A 24,413-nucleotide genomic window follows, 5' to 3' on the forward strand; every position below is an offset into this window, starting at 1 on the left:
TGGCCATAAAAGAAAGAAAATAAAATGGATTTCCGAGTATACTGGCCTGTGGTTTCAACTGTGAGGCTGATTGTTTCCTTAGCCATGTGTTAGAAAACCAGCATTATAACCATCCCCCAATCCCAGGGGACTTTGCCCCAACTCTCTCTGAAAAGCTGTAAACCGTGTATGCTTCTCTGAGCTCTGCCAAGGAAGAATATGAAAAAACTAATGTCCCATCACCCAGTTGCCAGCACATAAAGAGAACCCAAATACTTAAAATCATTTATTCACCCATTAACTCATTACCCAACATCCATCAATTCATATCTTCAGGTTGTGGATGGGGGGTGGGTGGGACACATCCAGAACAATATGTCGTTGTCATTATCTTCACAATCCTAAGGGGCAACATGGCTAGGGATGACAGGTCCACTCACCATCCAGGCAGGAGGCAGGAGACCTGGAACTCACCATTAAAGATGTCTTCACGCACGAGCACTCCCAGGTTGCGTGATGATGTCACTTCCAGAAAGTGACATCTAACTCCAGAAATGAAAAGTCGCACATACACAAGACAGAACCTTTACTGGCATAACCGTAACAGTGTCGAAAACTGGCAGAGCCTGTTAATTGTTAAACATTCTAAACACACGTCTCCTCTTATATGCACAGTAAAGGAAGTTTGCCACCATTTCAGTGACTTCAACCTTGGTTGAGGCTAAAAGACTCACTCTCTTACTCTCAACAGATTTGCCCTCCAGCGATTGCAGTAGGTAATCCAAATAAAATGCACGTAAATCATCATAAAATCTGCACGATAAAAGTACATGGGCTGTATCCTCGATTTCCAACATCCCACAGGGGCATAACCTTTCTCCGAATGGGATTTTTTTGAATCTCCCAAATAGTACAGCAGAAGGGAGCACATTATAACAGGCCAACATAAATGCCCTTCGAATACAGAGATCGATTAAACAGGAAAAATACTCTGTCACCTAATAAATAAATATAGAAAAGGGAAAGGCCCTAAACTATACACGGCCTTTTTAGATCTCAAGGGAGAGTTTGACTCAGTGCCTAGGGAAATGAAAAGTCGCTTTTTGAAAATTCCCATTTCAGAACGGAAATGTAATACAGGGAAGATAGGCACCTTGGCTCACCTAGTATTTGAATGCCCAAATTTCAGCGAGGAGAGACAAAGATGGATTGCTCTAATACTTGAGAAAAATGAGCTCACAAATATTAATCAGAGTCTTTCTTTTCTTTTACAAGAGAAGGACCCATACATAACCAGGTCACTGGCATCCTACCTTTTAGCAATCCAGCCTAAAATCAGGAAATTTTTGTGACTGGGGTGAGATTCTTTTATCACTGTTATTGGCAATAGTAGTTTTAGTATTCTAGTCCTTGTTTGTTAATGCAGGATCAGGCTTAAGGCTATGGCCAAAAGAGCTGTATCAGGGAAGGAAAGGAAGAAAGTGACATCATTGCACTAACGGATTGCATGATGATGTCACTTCCATAAAGTGACATCTTCGCACAGGGCCTAGTGTCGCCCCTGGAAGCACTCCTGCACTCCACAATGGGTCAAGTTTGGCACCTTAGAGGTCAAATTGGGCACGTTTTGGGCCTAAATTGGCCCACTGTGAAGCACAGGAACTCTCCAGGGGCCTCCCAGCGGCGCTCCTTCACTTCACAGCGAGCCAAATTGGGCCTGTTTGGGGCTAAAATCAGGTTGCTGCTGAGTGGGAGAGTGTACCGCACTGCCTGGGATGACAACCCGGGAGGTGTGTTCCCTGGCTTTTTCTCCCACTGGCCTGGTAAGTGGGATGGGGGTGGAAGGTGGGAGTGGGGGATCCCACTCCCCCAACAGGGGAGAGGAAACCCTAACCGTAGCCATCTTGACTAGACACCTGTATAACTTCAGTGGCATTTATCTGCTTCCTAAGGACTTTTGAAAGGGAGAGAGTGCCAACAGATGTACCCACCTAGACATGGGCAGCAGAGCAAACTCAGGGCCAAGCCACAAGTGACGAATGACACTTGAACGGCAAGTGTATTTCTCCCTGTTCACTTGCGCTCCACTCAATCCACTTGCCGTTCAAGTGTCATTCGTCACTTGTAGCTTGGCCCTCAGTGTTAAAATTATTGAATATAGGACATATATATACGCACACACAAAAAATACATGTATTTATTACAAAAAAGTATAAAGACAATTACAGGCCCCAAAATAGAGTCAATTCATATTAAAAGCATACAGAAATCTCAAACAAGAACCTGACCAGGGTCAAAGTGGCCTAAGGTTCTTGTTTGAGATTTCTGTATGAATTTTGGGGGTTTCAAGGCAAGAGAGAAGCAGAGGTGGTTTGTCACAGGCATATAGTCCTTTTTTCCCAGTTATTTCACTTTTATTGACCCGAATGCATCACTTCCAGTCCTAGTTATGAGTCAGCTGATAGTATCCTTTGGTGTTGCTTCTCATCTCACAAGGCAGGTTCAGCTTTTATAAGGGCAGAAAAAATGGATGTAGCAAAATAACAGGAAGATAAACCCCAACATTCTGTCCCAAGGGAAAACATTTACAGCACCATGCTAAACTAGCTAACCCCTTTGAAGCCCATTGACTTTGAAGGATTGGAACCTGCAATTAGATGACCTTTCTCAATCAACTATATTTGTATTTTATTTTATCTTTATTCTTAATAATATACATCTGCTTTCCTTCCAAATATCCAAAATTCAGAATGATTTTGCTATGCCCATATATGTTAAGGAACGATACGTTGTCACCCAATTCCTGTGTATCTTGCCTGTGCAAAGAGTGACAGATGGCCCCAGGGTGATCTTCCTGCTCTTTTATTCTGAGGTGTATGTAAATGCAGGGGCAGCTTCCCCTTTAAAGCAATCTGACTCCCTCCCAGTCCCAACAGCACCCAGAGGCACAACCTGCCCACTTTCAAGTCAATATCTATCAAAGCAAACAGGGTGGCTAAAATGATATTTTGGCTTCCTTTCTTCTTTTTCACACTATTCCAAGGTAAATTGGCTTCTTTCGAATACAGAGAACTGTGACATAGCTGCTAATGTCCACCCTGTCTCTTCAAAGTGTTCTTTTTCTTTCCAGGTGTCCTATCAGAGGTCCAGCTGGTGGAATCTGGAGGAGATTTTAAAAGGCCTGGGGACTCCCTTCTCCTTTCCTGTCGAGGCTCTGGTTTCACCTTCAGCAGCTACAGATTTAACTGGGTGAGGCAGGCTCCTGGAAAGGGTCTGGAATGGGTGGCCTATATCAGTACATCCTCAAGTCCCATTTATTACTCGGATTCAGTGAAGGGGCGCTTCACCATCTCCAGGGATGACTCCAACAGCCTGCTGAAGTTGCAAATGAACAACCTGAAGCCAAAAGACACGGCCATGTATTATTGTGCAAGTGACACAGTGAGAGGAAGTGGATCTGCAGCCAAGCAAAAACTTTGTTCTGATCATGAGAGGTCTTTCCAGGCCATTCAGTTTTCAGAATGGTGAACAGAACAAATTGAAAGTGTGTAAGTCTTCTTATGACTGTACCTTGAGGTACATTTTTCTCCTTCAAAGGTCATTCATTCCAATGGGCTTAGAATGGTGTAAGTCTATTTAGGATTGTTCCATAACAGTACTATCAGAAGGATACTTAACTTTGATTAAGGTTCATTGAGTTTACCTGAGTAGACTATTTGTGTGCATTGAGTGAAATGGGAGTCTTTCTGAACATTTCCAGGAGTTTTTGCACAAGAAATTAATAGCATCATGTCCACCATCCACGGACTTCGAAGGGTCCCTAGTCATGGACAGTGACAATCCACAGAACTGTGGTCCTCAATTACATCTAAATCATCCAAAGAGAGAAGATGAGAGAAGTGGTTTGTTCTTCTATTACTGGGCTACTATAATAGCTAGGAAGTATCCCCTTTCTGATTCCTTTGCAATATAATTTTCCCTACCTGTGATTTAATTTAAACCCATCATTTAACTTACTTACTATAATTTGCCTTTCACACTGAGACCCAAGGTGAATTATACAGTCCTATTAGCTTAATAACATTAATAATAACATTCGATTTATATATCGCCCTTCAGGACGACTTAATGCCCACTCAGAGCGGTTTACAAAGTATGTCATTATTATCCCCACAACAAAACACCCTGTGAGGTGGGTGGGGCTGAGAGAGCTCTGAGAGAGCTGTGACTCACCCAAGGTCACCCAGCTGGCTTTAACTGGAGGAGGGGGGATCAAACCCGGCTCTCAGATTAGAGTAGCAGTTGGAGCTACCTATTACTCATAACTTTAGTGGGCTTAGAATGGTGAAAGTCTCTTTTGGATTGTACCATTAGAATGCAATCTAAAGGACTCCTTCCTGGCAGTAAATTCCATTGAGTAGATCTAAGATCCTTAGTAGGCCTCCTTAGATTTGCTCTGATGGAGAATTGAATGGATTTAGCTGATTCCTAGGTACAGGAATAGTTAATAAAGAATTCTTAGCTTCCTCTTAAAATAACTCCCAAGATTCTTGGTGTGAATTCACTGTCTTTTAACTATATTTGTAGGGTATATTCATTGCAATATCCTACCTGTTGGATTCTATCCAATTTGAGTGCATAGAAGTTAACAGGAGTCTCTTTCAACATTTCCAGGGGCTTCATGCATGAGAAATTATGAGCATCATGACCACAGTCCACAGATCGACACATTCCCTGATATCTGACAGTGAGAATTTCCAGAACTCAGATCTTTAAGGGTTTGTTCTTCTATTACAGTGATGTTGTAATAGCTAAAAAATATTTCCTTTCTGATTCCCTTGTAATTCCCCCCCTTCCCGCCATCTTATTTAAATACATCATTTTATGTAGTTACATATTTATTTATAGTCTGCCTTTCTCTCTGAGACTCAAGGTGGATTGCACAGTCCTATATGGTCCCCATAGATATGTGAGCATAAACAATTGCTCTCCCCACCGAACTTGCCCTTCCCTCCTCTGCCACCAGTATCTTGGCAGTGCATTAGCAACTCCAAATGGCAGACAGGGAAGCAACTCCACACAGCTACATCCGGCTGACCAACCTATCCCTCTCTAAGCCTTTAGCTGTATATAGATCCTTGGCCTGGAATTAGCATGAACTTCAGGCATCCGCCTTGCATCCAACGCAATCTGCTGCCAGATCATATCCACTTTCATCTTCTGGTATCCCACCCACCCCTTCCCAGATCAGAGATGTGCTGCCCTTGTTTGCACTTCGTGTTAACTGAGGAGCTCTACAATGTAATGGAAATATAATGTATGCAAGTGTTCTGGAAAACCTTCCATCTGATGATAGAAGAAAAATGACACCGCAACAGGGTCTTGTATACAAGGCTACAAAAGTGGGTGATGTTTCTCCTCTAAAAACATCCAACATGCAGCCTGGGTGGGGTGGGCTACCAGTCAGCTATCCATGAAATGCTGTAGGAGCACAGTGAATGTAACAAACAAACAAAAAAGGGATCTGGAATGGAACAAGTCCTTCTTCATACCATCTGTATAACCATTGATGAAGCACCGTACTCCAACAGACAATGTGGCAGGACATGCAGAGCAAATTGTCCCAGATATCGAGCCAATAAGACAAGCCACACATCATAGGACAATGGGGCTCCTCCCCATCCAGGATTCTTTGAACTATTTGCTATGGGATCCCCTATTAATACTATCTGTTCCCACTTAGACCCCTGTATGCAAAACTAAGAGCACTTCTGCTTCCTATTTAAACCATCCATCCTCCATTATTTTATACTCTCCTGCTAAAGCACAAAGAGTCCATTTGAGAACAATCCATCCTTCTGCTATGTCATCTTTATTACCCATATTCCTAGCACTGGCTGCCTCGTCATGTATGTTTTCTTAAAAAATCAATTCCTTTTGTCACTTGAGTTGAATTTTGTATGATAATCATAGGCTCTTGATAATCATATTTCTGTTTTTCTTCCCCAACCAGGTTCCTCATCACAGGTGGTTCTTACTCAGTCGGAACCAGTGCTGAAAAAGCCTGGCGAATCACATCAACTGACCTGTGCCACCTCAGGATTTACTCTTAGTAGCACCTGGATGAACTGGGTCCGGCAGAAGCCTGGCAAAGGTTTGGAATGGGTTGTTCGGTACTACGGCTCGGGCAGTGAATATTACTCCCCTGCAACTGAAGGTCGATTCACAGCCTCCAAGTCTGGCTCCAATTTGTACCTGCAGATCAGGAGCCTGAAAGTGGAGGACACAGCTGTGTATTACTGTGCAAGAAGCACACTGAGAGGGATCCTAGCAGAGCTCTGGGAATAACCCTTCACTGCATTATCTTTAGAGAAATGTCAACAAAAGGAAGCACAAGGCAGCCACAAAACTTTTTTAAAAATCAGAAAGGAAGGACCAAAGAAAGACATCATGCTGACAGTCTACAGCCGACAGGCTTTGGCCCACTTCCAGCCTGTGCTGGGTTGCTCTGGAGTACATCATCACATCCCCTTTTCTCTCTTGGCTCTCTTTCACTCATGGTCTTTCAATACTGAAATCATTAAAAAGATTTTGTTCTTACAAATACTGAGAAAGGCAGGTGTCCCTCAGGTGAAAAGAACACTATAGGAAATATATCAGTGTTTGTATGCATGTGTTTGTGTGTGTGTTAATTACCCCCACCACTACAAACACTCCAAATGTGAATTCTTGAGGCTCGCAATTAGAGGAGGGCACGATCCAAAAAAAGTTAACGATCAAGCTGATCGTGGATCAGTGCCGGTGACGATTCCGAATTAACGATCCACACCGATCATCTCCCATTTCCAATCCGTGGATCGTGGAGGCCAAAGCGGGGTGTGCTGCTATTCCCAGCTATGTGGGAAGGTAGGGAGTGGTGGCGGCCGCCAGGCCCGGCGGGCATGGGGAGATGGCGACAAGCCACCTTCCCTCAGGGGGCGGGGGGTCTGGCCGCTCTCCGGCGGCACGCCCCATGTGCCCACCCGCCAGGCCAAAATGGAGCGCGCTGGTATTCCCGGCGCAGGCCGGAAGGTGTGTGCTGGCGGCAGCAGAACACCCCCTTCCTCCTCCCTCCCTTGGGTGTCTTCTTCCAGCTGGTGACTGCTTTGCTGCTCCATGGTTGGAAGGAAGCCCTGCTGATCAAGGAAAGCTGGGCTTCCATTCAGGTTTCCAGGGCGACAGAAGGAGGGCAAACACAGCTCAGGCATTCCACTGGCTCCATTGTCAGGGGAATAGATTGCTGGCGCCTGAGTGTCTGGATCCCCGATCTGAGCCTGATGGCCCCAATCCGGGCCCCTCCCAATCGGTGAATCGTTGGCCATGGACGATCACGATTCGGCGGGTCACGATCGCACGGTCGCCATTATTGTGGGTTTTTTTCGATTGTAATGCGGATCGTGCCCATCTCTACTCACAATCTTTATCATTTATCCACAATGAACATTACATTGCAAGAGTTCTTTTCCAGCATTGATTTGCAAACTGAGGCAGAAGAAGACCCCCCCCTCCATATTTCCCTCCCCTTTCTCCTCCTAACTTCCCCATACTTTGGGGAGGTGAAATTGACAGAGCCTTTGGGGAGGCAAAGATGAAAGTAACAAACTCTCTGAGAACCAATCTCAGCCTGCTTTGTCTTTTAAAATTATGTTTCCTGGCTAACATTGCATTTCCTGATTCTTGAGCATCCCTGTGTAAGATGTCTCATGTAGAGAGACTCCCAGTCAGGGCCAGTAGTGAAAACTGGGAGAAGTCCATAAACTGGTTTGTGCTGCCACACAGTTTGATCCTAACAACTAAATCTGGTGGAAACCTGGCAAAGGATTGCAATAACTTGTTGCATGTCTTAGGCCTGATAGCAGTAATTCTTTATTCTCCTGCAATCCAAGGAAGATTCACACCTCCAAGAACTGCTTCAACTTCTATCTGCAAATGAACAGCCTATAACAGCTGTGTAATACTGTGCAGGGCAGCCATAATCTCACACACAAACACACACACACCTTTAGTGCATTAGCTTTGGTGAGAAGTCCCTAAAGGGAAAGCTAGATAACCACAAATTGGAAGGAGGTATATAGAACATATATCATCATGAATTAAACACTTCATTGTTTTGTTTAAACTGCCTTGAGCATCAGACATAGTGGAGAGGTGGTTTATTGGTATATAAGTTGAATAAATAAATGAATAAATAAAAAAAATGTGGCATGCACTCATACAGATTTTGCGCAGCAGGATATGAGCCCAGTGGCACCGTAGAAACTACCAAGATTTTCAGAGCGTAATCTTTCAAGAGTTACAGCCCTTCTGCGGGGACTTTGAAAGGAACTTTGACTCTTGAAAGACTGCACTCTGGAAATCTTGTTGGTTTCTAAGGTGTCACTCAACTCAAATCCTGCTGTTCTACTCAAAATAAAAGAGCATTGGGGCTGTGATGGTAAAACTTTCCAAAACAATAAATAAGAATAACTGAACATATAGACTTTATTCATCAGGTTGTATACAGAATTTTTTCACTTTTTTTTTTACCTTTGTTGTCTTAGACAACTGTCTACTACATACCATACAGAGATATAACAGTAAATCAGATTTTATGATAGCCCATTGCAATAGGTCCACTCTCTCATTTCAGCATCCACCATGTAAAAAAAGTATCACAGGACACTACATTTTTTTTTTCAATTCCTTCTACTAATAAGGTGTTTCTTCTTGTTCAGCTCTGGCTTTAGCAGAATAATATAGCACTTGGGGAAAAAGATACAGCCCAGTAAGCCAGCACTGGAGGCCAAGATGGAGAAGATCTCCACAGCTACCACATATTTCCCTTTGGTGCTCAAGTAAGTTGGAACAAAAGACACCCAAACACTGCAAAAGATCAGCATGCTGAAGGTGATGAACTTGGCTTCATTGAAAGTATCTGGCAGCTTCCTGGCAAAGAAAGCCACAGTCAAGCTGATGAGGGACAGAAGTCCCATGTAGCCCAGGATGATATAAAACATAACAATGGACCCCTCGTCACATTCTGCTATGATCTCTTCAGTCAGTGAATGCATGTCCAAATGTGGGAATGGAGGGGAGCTTCCTAGCCATGCAACACAAATGGCTGCTTGAATGAGAGAACAGAAAAGAAGAATGGAATTGGTCATTCTTTTCCCCACCCACTTCTTCATGCTGGTCCCTGGTTGGGTGGCCATGAAAGCTACAACCACAGTGATGGTTTTGGCCAGCACACAAGAAACAGCCAGGGAGAAGATGATGCCGAAAGCAGCCTGTCGGAGCAGGCAGGTCACCTTCTTAGGGTATCCAAGAAATAACAAAGCACAGAGGAAGCAAAGCAAGAGGGAGATGAGAAGAGTATAGGTGATATCCCGATTGTTGGCTTTGACTATGGGGGTATCTTTATGCTTAATAAATGTTCCTAGAATTAAAGCTGTAACCAGAGACAAAGATACAGATAGTAAAGCTGAAGTGATCCCTAAAGGTTCTTCAAAAGATAGGAAGGTTATAATTTTGCTGATACACTGATCTTGGTTCTTGCTTGAATATTGATCTTCTGGGCATCTGATACAGTCATCCCTGTCTGAGGGAACAAAGGGAAGAGAAGCCGTCACTGTGTCAACTCATACAGGTTTTTGAGCTGATTTTGAGAAATATTCATTATAGTTTCCTCCTTCAAAGGTCATAATAGACCTGCAAAGAATGCTGTTCCATCCCCTGCTTTTTCCTGAAACAAACCAAGGCTTGAATGCTGGCAGTATTGTTATAGTTGCCTAGCAATGGGCACTGAGGTCATCCATTTCTTAAAGATACAGGTACATCTCTTATCTTTTTTTTTTTTTAGATTTCAGATTTTTCTGCAAACCTAGGCTGTTCTCAAGTTTGTAGAAAGACACATCTTGTTTTTCCATGACCCCAGTCTCTGGATTTAAGAATCCACATATGGGTTCATGTTGAGAATTAGATGTATTGATAGAGAGAAGGTCTGTATGTCATTTCTAGGAGAAGTACATCCAGCCACTTCTGCCCTAACACTGGCTCCTAAAAGCTTAGGGCAATAAGTCCTATTTAAAAGAGGGTAGAGTTTTCCCCAATTGCATAGAAATAATTTAATTAAACAAATGGCAGATCAGGAATTCTAGCTGAGCTTCATCAAATAGAGACCAGTTTACAAGTGCATGCGTAACAAGGTTTCTCGGCACTTATGCTCAAGAACTGCATATGTGAACTGACAAGCTACTGGTAGAACATTTTCTCTGTGCAGATGTTTTCCTAAGCTTTGACAAGATGGTACTGTCCACTCTGTTAGAAAGTGGCTCTTTCAAGTTCTTCTGAGGGAAAAGGTAATCTGAATTCACTCTTGGGAACATTCTGCAATACATCACCTACCCTTCTGGTCTGAAATTTCTCCTTTCGGACAGCGATCACAATCATAGCAACAAATTCTTTCCTCTTCCCTCTTCTTCTTCTGATAACCGGGCTGGCAATGGTCATTGCATACTGAAACGGGTAATACCTATTGAAAAACATGAAAGGATTTTAGGGTTGGATGAACTACACATTGGCCATTTCCAGATGGCTTACCTGAAGCCGCTCCATGCTGCAATGTTGTGGATCGTGCCGGGGAAAACGTGAAATACCGTGTTTTCTCGCACGAGTTTTGCGTGACATCGGGCAAAACTCGCACAAGAAAACGTGATATTTCGTGTTTTCCCCGGCACGATCCACAACATTGCAGCATGGAGCAGCTTCAGGTAAGCCATCTGGAAACGGCCATTATTTCATTTTTCATTAAATGGGCAATCTTTTAATTGGATGAGGAATATGTGAGAAGCAGAGGAAAAAATCTTGACGGTTCAACCTGGTGCATCTTTTCAATTTTTCCTGAACATGGAAAATGTTTTCAAACACTGTGTAGTAAATTTTATCTCTGTTTAAGGTTTTTATTTTTTAATTCAGTTGAGTTGAGTTGGTGGTTCTGTCATTATTACAGATCCATGACAGGGAACTTCTAGCCCCCATCCTATCCAGAAAATGGAGTTACTCACCAAGAATAGCAGTGAATCTATACCTTATTAAAACCTGTGTGCCAGACAATCATATCGTCATGAATCACAAATTGTTTTCCTTCAACAGCATTAGGATATACTCTTCCAACTTTCAATCGAAGGAAGGACTTATTTGGGAATGTGATCAGGTTCGTTATATCAAATCCAGCTCCCATTTCCTTGTTCTTATTAAAAGATATTGTTTCTCCAGCTGAGTTATTGAACGAAATGTCTTGAAGGTACTGGTGGAGCTACACAGAGAAAAAGAAACAAATGGGTGTTTTCAAACAAAGGCCCTGAAGATCTTTGAAGAGTTCTCATCACTGGAGTTCTACATCACCATATCTCTATTATAATTGCACAGTGCCCATCTCCCACAAAATATTTCCCCATGGCTTGACCTGTACCATTAGTTGGCCATCGTCTCATTAACTGTTGCTGTTATGTTTAATAAAGTGGCCCTTTAGTTCCAAGCCTTGTGTCTATCTCATTATTCCAACTAGGGAGGCAACAAGCTGCTTTTGGAAACACGGTTAATCCCAGGAAAAGCTCCATTACTGGAGTGTCTCAAACAGCTGCTGGGTGCCTTTCAACCCACCCCATATATTCAGATCTACAGAAGCCCAGCTTTCTCCTCATGGCCAGGCTGGCTTCCATGCCCCAAGTTATGTCATTCTCATCTTCATCCTGCTCTCCTCCTCTCTCAAGAGTTGATGGGCACATTAAGGTCAGTAGGACAGATGCAACTGTAGCCAGAGCTGCATGAAGGAGAAGCAAGGGGAAATCCAGACAGAAGCCACCTTTTCCCTCCAAAGCACGCTCCCATATCCATTTCCCACTATGGCCGATTTTGCTGCTGTGAGCAGGGACTACAGTGTTTATGGCTGTTTCCAGAGGCATCGGATAACACACTTCAAAAATGAGGGCAGTAAAGAAAATTGGGGCTTCACCAAAAGTCTCATTATTGGATGTAGCAACAATATTTGCCAGTCCAATATGTTAAGAAAAAAAAATTCAAGCACCATCTTTTAGTCCTGTGGACCCTTGGAGACCAATAAGATTTTCAGAATGTAAGCTTTCAAGAGTGAGAACTCCCTTCTTCAGACACAACTTGTGTCTGAAGAAGGAAGCTCTGATTCTCGAAAGCTTATACTCTGAAAAACTTGTTGGTCTTTACAGTGCTACAGGATTCAAATCCTGCTGTTAAAGAGAGGTGGGCAGCAACATGGCTGCCCACCTCTCTTTAAGCTCAGTCTGTGTTTAAAGCACTGAACAAACGAATAAATGGACGAAAGCATATAATATGCTTTTTTTACTATTTATATTCAAATCTGTATGATTCTGTCTCCAGGTATTTGAAGAAATGGAAGAAACACATAAGCCACAGAAACAGTATGTTTATATCTGCAGATTGATTCTCCTTTATTTAATATCTGTAGACCTGAATTTGTTACCAAGGGCATATATACCAATTGAACATAACCTCATATGTCTAGGTTTATGAGAGAGAGAGAGAGAGAGAGAGAGAGAGAGAGAGAGAGAATGTAAAAGAATGGTGCCAGTCTCAGAGAAAAGGCCAGAATCTAAAACATCTTTTTCTTTTTGATCCATTCCTTATGCATTTCGTTTTAGATGCAACCCCAAATTACAGCTCTTTATTCAGAGTTAGGAGAATGACAATGGATAACATACCTAATCTCCAGTATCCAAGAAGAGGAAGAAATACAAAATTATACATTTAATCAATGAAGTGCAATGTTAAAATCATAATTTTCCTCATAATTTTCTCCCATCGGCGTGGGAAACGAAGCTGGGAGTTTCCTTGCCATGTCTCTGAACATTCATGGAAATAAAGATCTTACCTGCCAAGGCTGGAGATGTTGAAGGTATACTCTTTTGCCACTCAAAATTGCTCTGGGATTGGATCTAACTGTAGACATGGCATGCAAAGCATGGGCCACAGCATAGACTGCATTATAAATACTGTAACTGTGGCCAGTCATGCACATTTCAAAAAGAGACCCAGGAAGACCCTCTAGACTCTCCTCCCCAGTACATGTCTCAGTGAGGTTCATTGGCTCCTCAGGATTTGAAAATATACAGTCAAATGCTTGTTCCCAGAAGTCCTTGAGAAAACCATCTCCCTCTGTCCATCTAGGTTTGATGATGCAAAGAAATTTCTGGAAGCCTAGAACCTCGTGAGAATGAATTGTGAAGGAAAGGGCACCTTGAAACAAGTCATAATTCAAGCCTCTTTGTAGGCCAGATAACGCGAAATCAACATGAGCTGTCAAAACCCACACTTTTGTTGAGGAGATAGTTTCCCAATATGGAAAAACTCCAAAAATCATCAAAGCATTCAGTGTTAATAAGGTCATAGATTCTCCATAAAGGATAACTGTACTGGCTTTGCTGTCTTTGAAAGACTGATGAGTTTTTGAGACTATCAAGCTAATGTCACCATAGGTGTCCCACTCGATTTGGTTTGGGATTCTTTGTGTGGAGGACAAACAGATTCCGTTCTTGAAAAGCAATGGTTCCAAGGTCTTCAAAAAATGTTCTCCGCTGTCATCATCCACAATAAAAAGCCCAACCCATGTCCATCCAAAGTGGAGAAGTAACCAGATGATCCCCATATTCTGAAGATTTTCATTTTGGACCATACGGTAAAAAGAAGGGAACTCTGTGGCATCCATCTCCTCAGGAGCAAATGAACCATATGTGAGCTAAAAGAAAATGTATGAGATAATTTAGATTTGATTAAATAGGGGAATTTTCATAGATGTGCCTAAAAGGATGTAATTCAAAGAGTGAGGCAGAAATTTAGAGGAAAAAAACTGTTTAAATTCAATGAACGAATGAAGTTTGACAGAGAAAGCATCTTGAACGTATGCTCGGAGCTGGACAGCCCTATCAAATCGCAGCTGATTTATGGTGACCTCATTGGATTTTCAAGGCAAGAGACTTCAGAGGTGGTTTGCCATAGCTTGAGGGTGTGTGTACATATTTCTAATTGAAAGAAAGGGAGAAAGCCCTGTGGACAAAGAGTCATATATTTCCTGTTTATACAATTATTATTTTCTGATGGCAGTTTCAGGCTTGGATTGAATTAAAATCTATGCTAGAAGTCATGAGAATGTTTTCCCATGTTATAGGATTATGTTGACACTTGAAAGTTCTTGAAAATGCTCGTTATAATGGAATCCCTGTGAAAAATGGGTTTGATCTTTTTAGCATTGATCATGACACTTTGTCTAATAATCCCTAATTCTACCTCCATGCAATACCTTCTCAAAATAAAGAAGTGCAATTTGTCAAGTCAATCATATTTCCACACAGTTCTTACCTGTGGAATTTTGTAAAGACCTAAGATGTCTGCCATATCGAAAGATGTATCTCCATCAAATCCCCCGACGACAGCTATGAGGTTTTTCTGGGTATCACATTTGTAATTAGGGACAGACTTATGTGATTTGAAAAGCAGGTCCATGGTGCCCTGATATGTTATCTTTGCATTGTGGTAATTGTCATGGATATGAAAACCAAGCGTGGCATTGGGCAAAATATGAGGATTTTCGTTGATCTCTTTTACAGCAAAGACCAAGGCCAGGACATGCTGGTAGAACTTGATCACCATTCTTCAAAAGGAGATAAATACTCTTTTACAGGAAAATTCTGCAGGGCTTTAAACATTATTATTTTTTTAAAAAAACATTTTTGTATGTGTATGTGTGTATTGATTGTGTATTCATGTCCAGTAAACTGACTTCTGCATGGATGAAATGGAATTAAAGTTTATTAATCTTCAAGGTGCCACAAAGTTATTTCTTGGTTTTATTAAATAGGGAAGACAGTCCTTCCTTCCTTCCACCTTCCTTCCTTCCTTTCTTCCTAAGAAGGCTATATAAAGATTATGAGTTTCTACCATCATTAGAATGAATAATAAATATTCACATCTTAGAATTGTAAAAAGATGCCATAAAATTATCAAGAAATGATGGGAAGGACAGCACATAGATTTAACTGGGTGGAAAAGGGAGTCTGAAAAGAGGATAAAAAGCAAATCTGGAACATGGTACAGATTTCTAATGAAGACCACAGCAAGAAAAAGTAAAAATAACTAAAATATATTATAGAGAAGGCATGCTGAACCTGGTGAATTAAATATATGCCTAAAGAAATGTAATAGGACTTTTGATTTCAGCTTGTAGAGTGTGCAACCAACGCGAAGTCTTGCATGACTTCATTTTGTTTTCCAGGTTTGGAATTTGAAAACTAATACTAGCACTCTGTAAAACAGCCATTGACTGTTCTATGACATCTTCAGTGCTAATGCTGGCAATATCAACTATTTCCGCATCATTCTGACACCCACTTCTATCATTTTTATAAACTTTTAATTTAAAAATTGCATATCGATATTCTGTAAGCTTTTCTCAGCCTTATCTTTTTTGCAGACTTTGTACTGATGTTTAACACACCATTGAATTGTCACCCGGTGACAATAAGTTCTTAAAGAAATGGGCATTTTTGTAATAGAATGTCCTATAAGTAGAATATTTAGAACTGCTAAACATATTACTAACACAAATGTTAAAACAAAGCAGGTTTCTAGGGATGTAAGATGGTATTTCTTTTTTTATGATTAACATGAATGTTTATAATGTGGCATAATTATGTATGTCTCTACTACTCATTTAACGTTTAAAGATAAAGACAAGAATCCTGGAAATGTTTCTAGTTGCTTCAATTTTGGAACATAGTATAAGGATTGATAATTGACGTAAGCCTGTATGTGTTTTTAGAACAGCTACAAGAAGAAGACTGTACTTCTGCTACTGATTATATAGACCGATATCTACCGTATAATTCTTACTGTTATTTTGCTTTTGTTTTTGCTCTAGTGAAAATGATCATGTAATAAAATGCATATTCATTTGTATGGCATAGTTAGCTGTTTGCATTAGTTAATTTTTGTCTTCTACTTAAATAAACGTTTTTTAAAAATCTTTCTCCGCTCTTCCAATTTTTGAAAATAGGGATAGCTTACATTGTAGTATCTGAAGAAGTGAGCTGTGACTCATGAAAGCTCATACCCTACCACAAATTTTGTTAGTCTTATAGGTGCTACTGGACTCTTGCTCTTTTCTGCTGTTACAAACAGACTAACATTGCTACTCGTCTCGACCATTCTGCACAAACAATTACAAATTGCAAAAGAAGCACCTTGGCATGGACCAAGATTACATGCTCTTCCTTTGAGCATCCTGTCAACCAACTTAGGGCTTATAATCGGACCAGTCTCACATAGTTCAAATGGTTAAAAAATCCTTACTCTGGAGCATAAGACAAATCCCTGGAAGGCTGGCTTTTGAAATCAAAAGTGTGAAGATGAAAACAGATCTGAGAAGTAATCTCACCAATGAAAAAGTCCCCTGGTTGGTACCATTGATGTGGAACAAAGAGAGGATCGTTCCCAGAGCATTTCAGAGTATCCACTTTGGACACCATGAGAAACAAGAAAATGAGCAATACCCCTAGACTTGCCATCCTGGAAGCAAAATCTGTCTTCTAGACACAGATTCTCCTCTATCCCTTTAAAGCAAAAGAGGCTAGCTAGGAGGCAGCATGTCTGTGCCAAGACTATTTTAAAAGTGAAAGATATCAGCTCTTGATATGCCTTGAATGGTAGCTGAGATGGCGCACACTGCACTCTAATGTCTAACTTATTATAGTAAAATGTGAAAGATCCGAGTGACAGAGTCCTGCCACCCCTTCTTATAGCTCTCAGTGGCAAAGGAGGTTTCTTATAAGCTCTTTCAGACTGGGTTATTGCTTGCTTTCTGGCATCTTCTTGAAAGTCACTGGAGCGTTGGATCAGGTGAACAAAAAACAATGATGAGGATAATTACCAGGGAAGATAATTATCTTTGCTGAGATTGGATGTTAAATGGCAGCATAGGCGCTAAAGGTTTTTTTCTATGTTCCTTATGCTGAAATCTTCTTTTTAAAAATATCCAGGGAAGAAGACCTATTCAATAAAATTGGTTTTATTCATGAGTAGACCCATTGAGGATTTCTCTCAACTAGCAGGAAATGTTGGAGTTTTCCAGAGTGTGCAAAAAGCACCAGAAACATCCAGGCCTATATTCCCAGTAATGTGGTTGGAAATATAATAAAGTAAATGATATATTTAAGACATTTAAACTTCACGTTCCCACAGCTGCCACAGGTAGACCAAAACATCAGTACTGATTGAAACTATATATAATTTTGACACGTGATCTGATATCAGCATGTTACCCTTCTTGGACTGCTTGAATCCTTTCCTGATTCATAGGATTTCCAATGAGCAGCCTGAAAATGGTTAGGACTGGAGTATGTTGATCATTTTATTCATATTATTGTGTGCATGTGCAGGGGAGGGGGGGTTCCATGAGAATTTAATTGTTATGATTAGAGATGGGCACAAACCGCATTATGAACTTCAAAAACCCATGAAATTTGCAATAGCGCAATCGCTATCCAGCGGTTCATGATTGTCCATGGCCAATGAACCAGCATTCAGGAGAGGCCTGGTTGCTCAGCATTCGGCCGTGGTTCGGGAAGCCAGACAGTCAGGTGCCAGCAATCAATTCCCCTGGCAACGGAGCCGGGGGAATGCCTGAACTCAGTCTGCGCTCCTTCTGTCACCCTGGAAACCCGAATGGAAGCCCAGCTTACCTTGATTGGCAGATCTTCCTTCCAACCATGGAGCTGCAAAGCAGTTACAAGTTGGGAAAAGACTACAAGGGGAGGGAGGGGGAAGGGGGTGTTCTGTAGCCACGGACACTCCAATCTCATCCCTGCAAACCCTGATAGGCAGCTCTGACGGCCAAACACAGACCTCCTGTGTTGCTCAATGGGACCTGTGCTTATAAATAGCCATGGGCTCTCAGGCTGGGTTTCACTTTCTATGAACAGATGGATGGGGTGGCCATGGGAAGCCCTCTCAGCCCAGTTATAGCAAACTTCTACATGGAACATTTTGAAAAAAAAACAGCTCTAGAATCAGCACCACACAAACTTACAGTCTGGTTCCAGTTCGTGGATGATACCTTTATCATTTGGAGCCATGGTGAGGAAGAACTGATGAAGTTTTTAAACCACCTCAACAATATCCACCTGAACATACAATTCACCATGGAGAGAGAAACCGAGGGTAAACTTCCATTTCTAGATACTAGGGGTGTGCAAAGGCACCTCGATTCGGCTTTCCCTATTCGGGTATACCCGAATCAAGAAGCCGATTCGGGAATAGCCGAATCTCGAATCGCCAAGCCGATTCGGGAATGGCGATTCGGGATGATTCAGGATGATTCGGGGCGATTCGGGAAAGCTTTTTCAATGGGAAAAAGCCTCCCCAGGCTTCTCTGAAGCCTGGGGGAGGCACTTTCCGACTGAATCAACCCAAAATTGGTGGGGGGCCTTCCTCTAACTCCCCTCTAACAACCCCCCAAGTTTCAGACCGATTGGACTTTGGGGGGCCATGTTATGGCCCCCCAAACCAGGTTCCCCAACCTCGCCTATAACAGGGCATAGCTTTAGGTTGCTGCTGCTGATCTTCATTCATTTTTTCCTATGGGGAAAAAATGAAGAGGCAGGCTTCCTTTGCCAGGGGTGGCATTTTGCATGCAAAATGCCCCCCAACCCTCAGGGGCCCTTCTCCCACCTTTCCTCCCACCCCCCACCAAGGCTCAGCCTGCTCCCACTTGGGGCATTTCATGGCCTCCCCAAGTAGGTGCTCTGTTCTCTACCACTTACAGAGAATCACAAAAACACAATTCCTGTCAAAAACACTTTATTTCTTGAACAGCTTTAGGTTACACAGCAGGGGGGGCACATCAAAGGGCATTCCAGCATTCCACCTCACAAAAATAACACAACTCACTTAACATCAGAGAATCACAAAAACAATTCCTGTCAAAAACACTTTATTTCTTGAACAGCTTTAGGTTACACAGCAGGGGGGCACACCAAAGGGCATGGCAGCAGTATCTTACACAAAAATAACACAACTCACTTCACATTAAAGAATCACCCCAAAAATTGCTGTCAAAAGCACTTTATTTCTTTAACTGCTTTAGGTTACACAGTAGGAAGGCACAACAGGGCATGAAAGCAGTGTACTTCACAAAAATAACAACTCACTTCACATCAGAGAATCACCCAAACACAATTGCTGTCAAAAACGGTAAAGTGGGTTGTATTATTTTGTGTAGTACACTGCTATCATGCCCTGTTATGCCCTCCTACTGTGTAACCTAAAACAGTTAAAGAAATAAAGTGTTTTTGACAGGAATTGTGTTTTTGTGATTCTCTGATGTTAAGTGAGAGTTGTGTTATTTTTCTGTGTGGGGGATTGCTGGTGTAATGTGTCATAATGCTTTGCCTACTTGTACTTTGAAAGGGAGAAAATAATTTTTTAAAAACTGTATTTTGTGTTGTTTATGTTTTATTCTTTGTTGTGCAGTTGGTTCCCATCATAGGGAACAATGGGGCAGGCTGGCCAGCCATCTCTGTAGGTGGTGGGGGTGTCAGGGGGTGGTTGTCTGTGTGTCAGGTCAGGTGCTCTTTCCCAGGGACAAGTTGGCACTCAGAAGTTTGCACACCATTGTGGCACCCCTGGGCTGTGCGGAATTGCCCTGGGAAAGAGAGTTTAGAAGTTGTCAGCATAGGGAACAAAGGGGGAGGGCTGGTCAGCCTGTTTCTGGGGTTATGGGTGTGGGGATCTGGGGGTGGATTTGGGTCAGTGAGGGGCTAATGTGGGGATTTGGGTCTCTGTGTGGCAGCTGGGGGGAATTGTGTTTGTGTGGGGCTATAGGGGGTGGACTTTGGGGGCTGAGAGCACCTACTTGGGGAGGCCATGAAATGCTCCCCCCCAAGTGGGAGCTGGCTGAGCCTTGGTGGGGGTGGGAGGAAAGGTGGGAGAAGGGCCCCTGAGGGTAGGGGGGCATTTTGCATGCAAAATGCCACCCCTGGCAAAGGAAGCCTGCCTCTTCATTTTTTCCCCATAGGAAATAATGGAGATCAGCAGCAGCAAGCACAAAATAGGAGATTAGCAGCAGCAACCTAAAGCTATGCCCTTTTATAGGCGAGGATAGGGGTACCTGGTTTGGGGGGCCATAACTCCCCAAAGTCCAATCTGTCTGAAACTTGGTGGGTTGTTAGAGGGGAGTTAGAGGAAGGCTTACACCAATTTTGGCTTGATTCAGGGGGAAAGTGCCTCCCCCAGGCTTCAGAGAAGCCTGGGGAGTCTTTTTCCCATTGAAAAAGCTTTCCAGAATTGCCCCGAATTGCCCCGAATTGCCCCAAATCGATTCGGGGCATGCCGATTCGGGATTCCCGAATCGATTCGGGATTCCCCCAATTGATTCGGGATTCCCCGAATCACCCCGAATCAGGGTGACTTGGGATTTTTTCGGGATTCGGATTCCCGAACTGCACACCCCTACTAGATACCTTGGTCATCCGCAAAGCAAACTTTCAGTTAGGTCACAAGGTCTACAGGAAACCAACTCACACGGATCGGTACTTACACAAAAACTCCAATCACCACCCTCGACAGAAAAGATGCCATTTTCAGCCTCTTCCATCACCCTGCAAGCCCCTAGGTTGGCGGAAGAGGCCAAAAATGACCTTCCTGCCCCTCCTGGGAGGAGAGGAAGGATGCTGCACTGCAGGATAAGGTAAGTGTGGGGCTGGGGCTGGGGAAATGGCCATTTAAACTGCCCTGTAAATAAGACCCAATGAGCCAGCTTGGAAAGGAGCTTCCATGAACCCTGGCTCGCAAAACCCGAACCGGCTTGGTTCATGGATTTTTTGGGGTTCTAATTAGGCTCGTGCCCATCTCTACTGCCAACCAGAGTGGTCCTATTTTGCTCTATGGAGCAAGGAGCAAGAATGAATTCTCCAGGCCATGGAGGGGTGGACGTTCTGCAGTCATGGCAAAACCAATCTTAGCCCTCAAAACCTTGATAGGCAGCTCTGCCTGCAATCCAGAGAGCTCCCATTCTGTTCTATGAGAGCAAGGAGCAAGAATGGATTTCCTAGGCTACAGCTGGGAAGGTCTCTGTGTGGTGAGGGGGCTCTTTCCCCCCACTCTTTTCTGTTTAATTTTGCCTCATTGCAACTTTTTGGTGCTGCTGGTCAGTACAAGTCAATTGGCATTTGCAACTCCAGTTTCTAGTGGAAGTTTCCTGGGGGTGGCCACTTTGGGCGTTTGTACCATGGATGTCCAAAATGTAATCTTGACCAATCTTGGAGGGTGGCCAGAGGAGAGGCTGCTGAAGAGTCTCTGTGGGCTTGGGCTCTCTGGGTGTGAAGGGGGCGGAACCAGGGCTGATGGAATTGACAGACTATGGACCAACAAACCAGTCCGTGAACAGGGCTGGTCCATGGAAAGTTTGTAGTCTGTGGTCCATGGAAATAGATGGACCACGCACTGGTGGTCTGTGGGGTTTTCCTGGTCCGTGCCCACCTCTAAATGTGACCAAAGTACTGTCGGCTCAGTTTTGTCATTTTAGCTTCTGAGGAGAATTCAGGCTTGTTTTGATCTAGTACTCTCTTATTTTTTTCTTTTTGGCTGTCCATGGTATCCATAAAACTCTCCTCCAGCACCACACTTCAAATGATTCAATTCTGGCAGATTGGCTGCGAAGGCGGCCTTTCATCATGATATATTAACACGACTTTCTGCTCTTGAGGAGTCTGCAGGTGTGATGGCGGGCCCAGCAGTCCAGGCAGCTGTCCAGGCAGCGGGAGCAGTGTTGGAGGCACAAGAAGCTGGTGATACTGAGCAAGCTTGGGCTGATGAAGGTGGGCCTGTTGCATTGGCTGTGGAACCGCCAGTGACAGTGGCAGAATCAGTTGAGGATGTGGGTAAGAACACTCCCACACCACAGAACTAAACATGGCCTTGGGGGCCTTGGCATCAGGGAGCTCCCCCTTCATTGCCGAGTTAGTCACAGGCACTTGGTTTACAGACTGGTTCCTCTCAGGCCTTGGCCACTGCCGTAGCTCCTTCACCTTGGGGTCAGTCTAATACTTGGGGGCAGTTCAGGGCCAATGCACACTCTGTCCAGGGGCAGTCTTCTGGCTCCTTCATTAGTTGGTATGAGGGCGTTGGGCAACTGGGCAACTGGGCAACCTGCAGCATGGCAAGCCTATCCTCCTGGTTATTGGAGCCCTCAATTAAGAGCAGTCAGTTATGGTATGGTTCCTTTTAATGCGCTGCCATTTGGCGATACAGCACTCCCCCTTGGAGATCATTTGACTCAAGCCACCAGGGACAAGATCCTGCATGGTGAATATGTTGATATCTTTACCCTTCTCTTTAAGGAACTAGAGAAGAAGGATAAAGAGGATTTAGACGAAAGGGACAAGGAGAAGCTTAAGCGCAGAAAGGTTGATAGGAACTGGCACAATTGGATGCCTGGAATGTTCATCTATGCAGGGGTCATTGCACGGGTGCAGCCCTGGTGAGCAGCCCCGCTCTTTCAATATATGGACATTATTTACAAGGGCTATACGGAGTTTTCAGGTTCAGCGTGGATGCAATATGATGAGGAATTCCGTATGAGGGCAGCCCTCAATCCGGCCATGCTGTGGGACCGTATTCACCAGCAGCTATGGCTACAGGTTATGTCCCCTGCCAAACCCAATCCTGGAGATTGGTCAGATAGTGGTGGTCACTTGCTACACAAGTCCCAATCCCCTTCTGTTCCCCGCACTGCTGCGGGGCAGTCGGTTCAACCCCACCTGCTCTGTTGGGAGTTTGGGTCTCAAGGGGTGTGTTCAAGGAAATCTTGCTCTTTCAGGCATCAATGCCCCTTTGGCGGGGGCCCTTATCCCTTCACGGCTTGCCCACAGCAACCCAAAAAAGGGGGCAAGCGTGGTGGAGGTGGTGGTGGTGGTTCTCAGCAGCCTTTTAGTAAAGGGACCCAGCCCAATAAGACTGAGAGTCCTTAGGCAGTTGCTGGAGCATTATCCCAAGCACAGCGATGCAGTGTTTTTGTTACAGGGTTTCCAGTTTGGTTTTCGAATCCCCTTTCAGGGTGCCAGAGCCCCCTTCATGTCATCCAACTTGAAGTCTGTGGAGGGGGTGGTGCGGGCAAAAATTGCCAAGGAATGTGCTGAGGGCCGGGTGTTAGGACCATTCTCTTCCCCGCCAGTTCCTTGTTTGCGGGTTTCCCCTCTCGGCGTTGTGCCTAAAAAGGCAGCTGGTGAGTTCCGTTTGATACACCACCTGCCTTATCCCAAAAGTAGCTCAATGAATGATGCTATCCAGGAACATTTATGTTCTGTGCGCTACACCTCATTTGACCAGGCGGTCAAGGTTGTGTGGCAATGTGGGGTGGGGATGGAGATGGCCAAATGCGACATCAAGTCAGCATTTCGCCCTCTTCCAGTTCACCCGGAGGATTTCGAGCTGCTGGGTTTTGCATTTGAAGGTCAATACTACATGGATAGGGCACTCCCCATGGGCTGCTCTATTTCTTGTTCCTTCTTTGAGCGATTCAGCTTGTTCCTTGAGTGGCCATTGAAGCAACAATTACGATGCTACGATGTCTGCCACTATTTAGATGATTATCTTTTCGTGGGGCCGCAGGGGACGTGACAGTGTGCCCGCCTATTGATGGGCTTTATTAGCCTGGCAGAAGAGCTGAGGGTCCCCCTAGCACACGAAAAGACAGAGGGTCCATCTTCAGTGTTGACATTTTTGGGCATTAAGTTGGATACCAGACAGCAAACCTCACGTTTGCCTGGGGACAAGCTCTGTGATTTACGCACTCGCCTGGCATCGTTTAAGGGGAAACATAAGGTTTCCCTCTTGGAGATTCAGAAACTAGTGGGACACTTGAACTTTGCTTGTCAGGTGGTGGCTCCTGGTAGGGCATTTCTTAGACGTCTGTGTGACACAATGAGTACTGCTCGTAAGCCTCACCATAGAATATGGATTACCAGTGGCATGCGAGCGGATATCCAAATCTGGGAAGAATTTTTGGGCTCGTTTAATGGTGTCACTTTTTGGAGGGATGATTTATTGCTTGAAGCTGAGCTTCAAGTCACTTCGGATGCATCTGGGGCCAACGTTTTTGGTGTATATTTTCATGGGCACTGGTGTGCGGAACAGTGGCCTGCCGATTGGGCAGTTCAAAGGCTCACAAGAGACCTTACTTTCTTGGAGTTCTTTCCCATCCTTGTAGCGGTTTATTTGTGGGGAAGAGACCTTGCTAACCACTCTGTGCATTTCTGGTGTGATAATATGGCAGTGGTGCAAGTGGTTAACTCCCTTCCATCTAAATCATGCAG

At 43.7% G+C, this 24,413-nt stretch overlaps 2 protein-coding genes across 2 annotated transcripts; one reads left to right on the plus strand and one right to left on the minus strand.

The window, feature by feature from the left end:
• The first annotated feature begins 2,944 nt into the window (after window positions 1-2,944).
• On the plus strand, window positions 2,945-6,327 carry LOC129339922 (immunoglobulin alpha-2 heavy chain-like). Its single transcript, XM_054994489.1, has 3 exons — window positions 2,945-3,022; window positions 3,110-3,430; window positions 5,993-6,327. The coding sequence occupies exons 1-3, from the start codon at window positions 2,980-2,982 to the stop codon at window positions 6,325-6,327; spliced, it is 699 nt and encodes a 232-aa protein (XP_054850464.1). The 5' UTR covers window positions 2,945-2,979.
• Window positions 6,328-8,693: 2,366 nt separating this feature from the next.
• LOC129339923 (vomeronasal type-2 receptor 26-like) lies at window positions 8,694-14,697 on the minus strand. The gene is made up of 3 exons (XM_054994490.1): window positions 14,407-14,697; window positions 10,402-10,528; window positions 8,694-9,595 (listed from the first exon to the last, which is right to left on the minus strand). Exons 1-3 carry the CDS (start codon window positions 14,695-14,697, stop codon window positions 8,694-8,696), a joined length of 1,320 nt encoding a protein of 439 aa, XP_054850465.1.
• Window positions 14,698-24,413: the final 9,716 nt, after the last annotated feature.

Source organism: Eublepharis macularius, chromosome 12 (assembly GCF_028583425.1).
Source record: "Eublepharis macularius isolate TG4126 chromosome 12, MPM_Emac_v1.0, whole genome shotgun sequence".
Lineage (NCBI taxonomy): Eukaryota > Metazoa > Chordata > Lepidosauria > Squamata > Eublepharidae > Eublepharis > Eublepharis macularius.

Coding starts and splice junctions, on each gene's coding strand:
- LOC129339922 (XM_054994489.1), top strand. CDS start 2,980: ATGATATTTTGGCTTCCTTTCTTCTTTTTCACACTATTCCAAG. Junction 3,023..3,109: donor CTTTTTCACACTATTCCAAG/GTAAATTGGCTT, acceptor TTTTCTTTCCAG/GTGTCCTATCAGAGGTCCAG. Junction 3,431..5,992: donor AAGTGACACAGTGAGAGGAA/GTGGATCTGCAG, acceptor TTCCCCAACCAG/GTTCCTCATCACAGGTGGTT.
- LOC129339923 (XM_054994490.1), bottom strand. CDS start 14,697: ATGGTGATCAAGTTCTACCAGCATGTCCTGGCCTTGGTCTTTGCTGTA. Junction 10,529..14,406: donor GTCTTTACAAAATTCCACAG/GTAAGAACTGTG, acceptor GTTTTTCAATAG/GTATTACCCGTTTCAGTATG. Junction 9,596..10,401: donor AGAAATTTCAGACCAGAAGG/GTAGGTGATGTA, acceptor TTGTTCCCTCAG/ACAGGGATGACTGTATCAGA.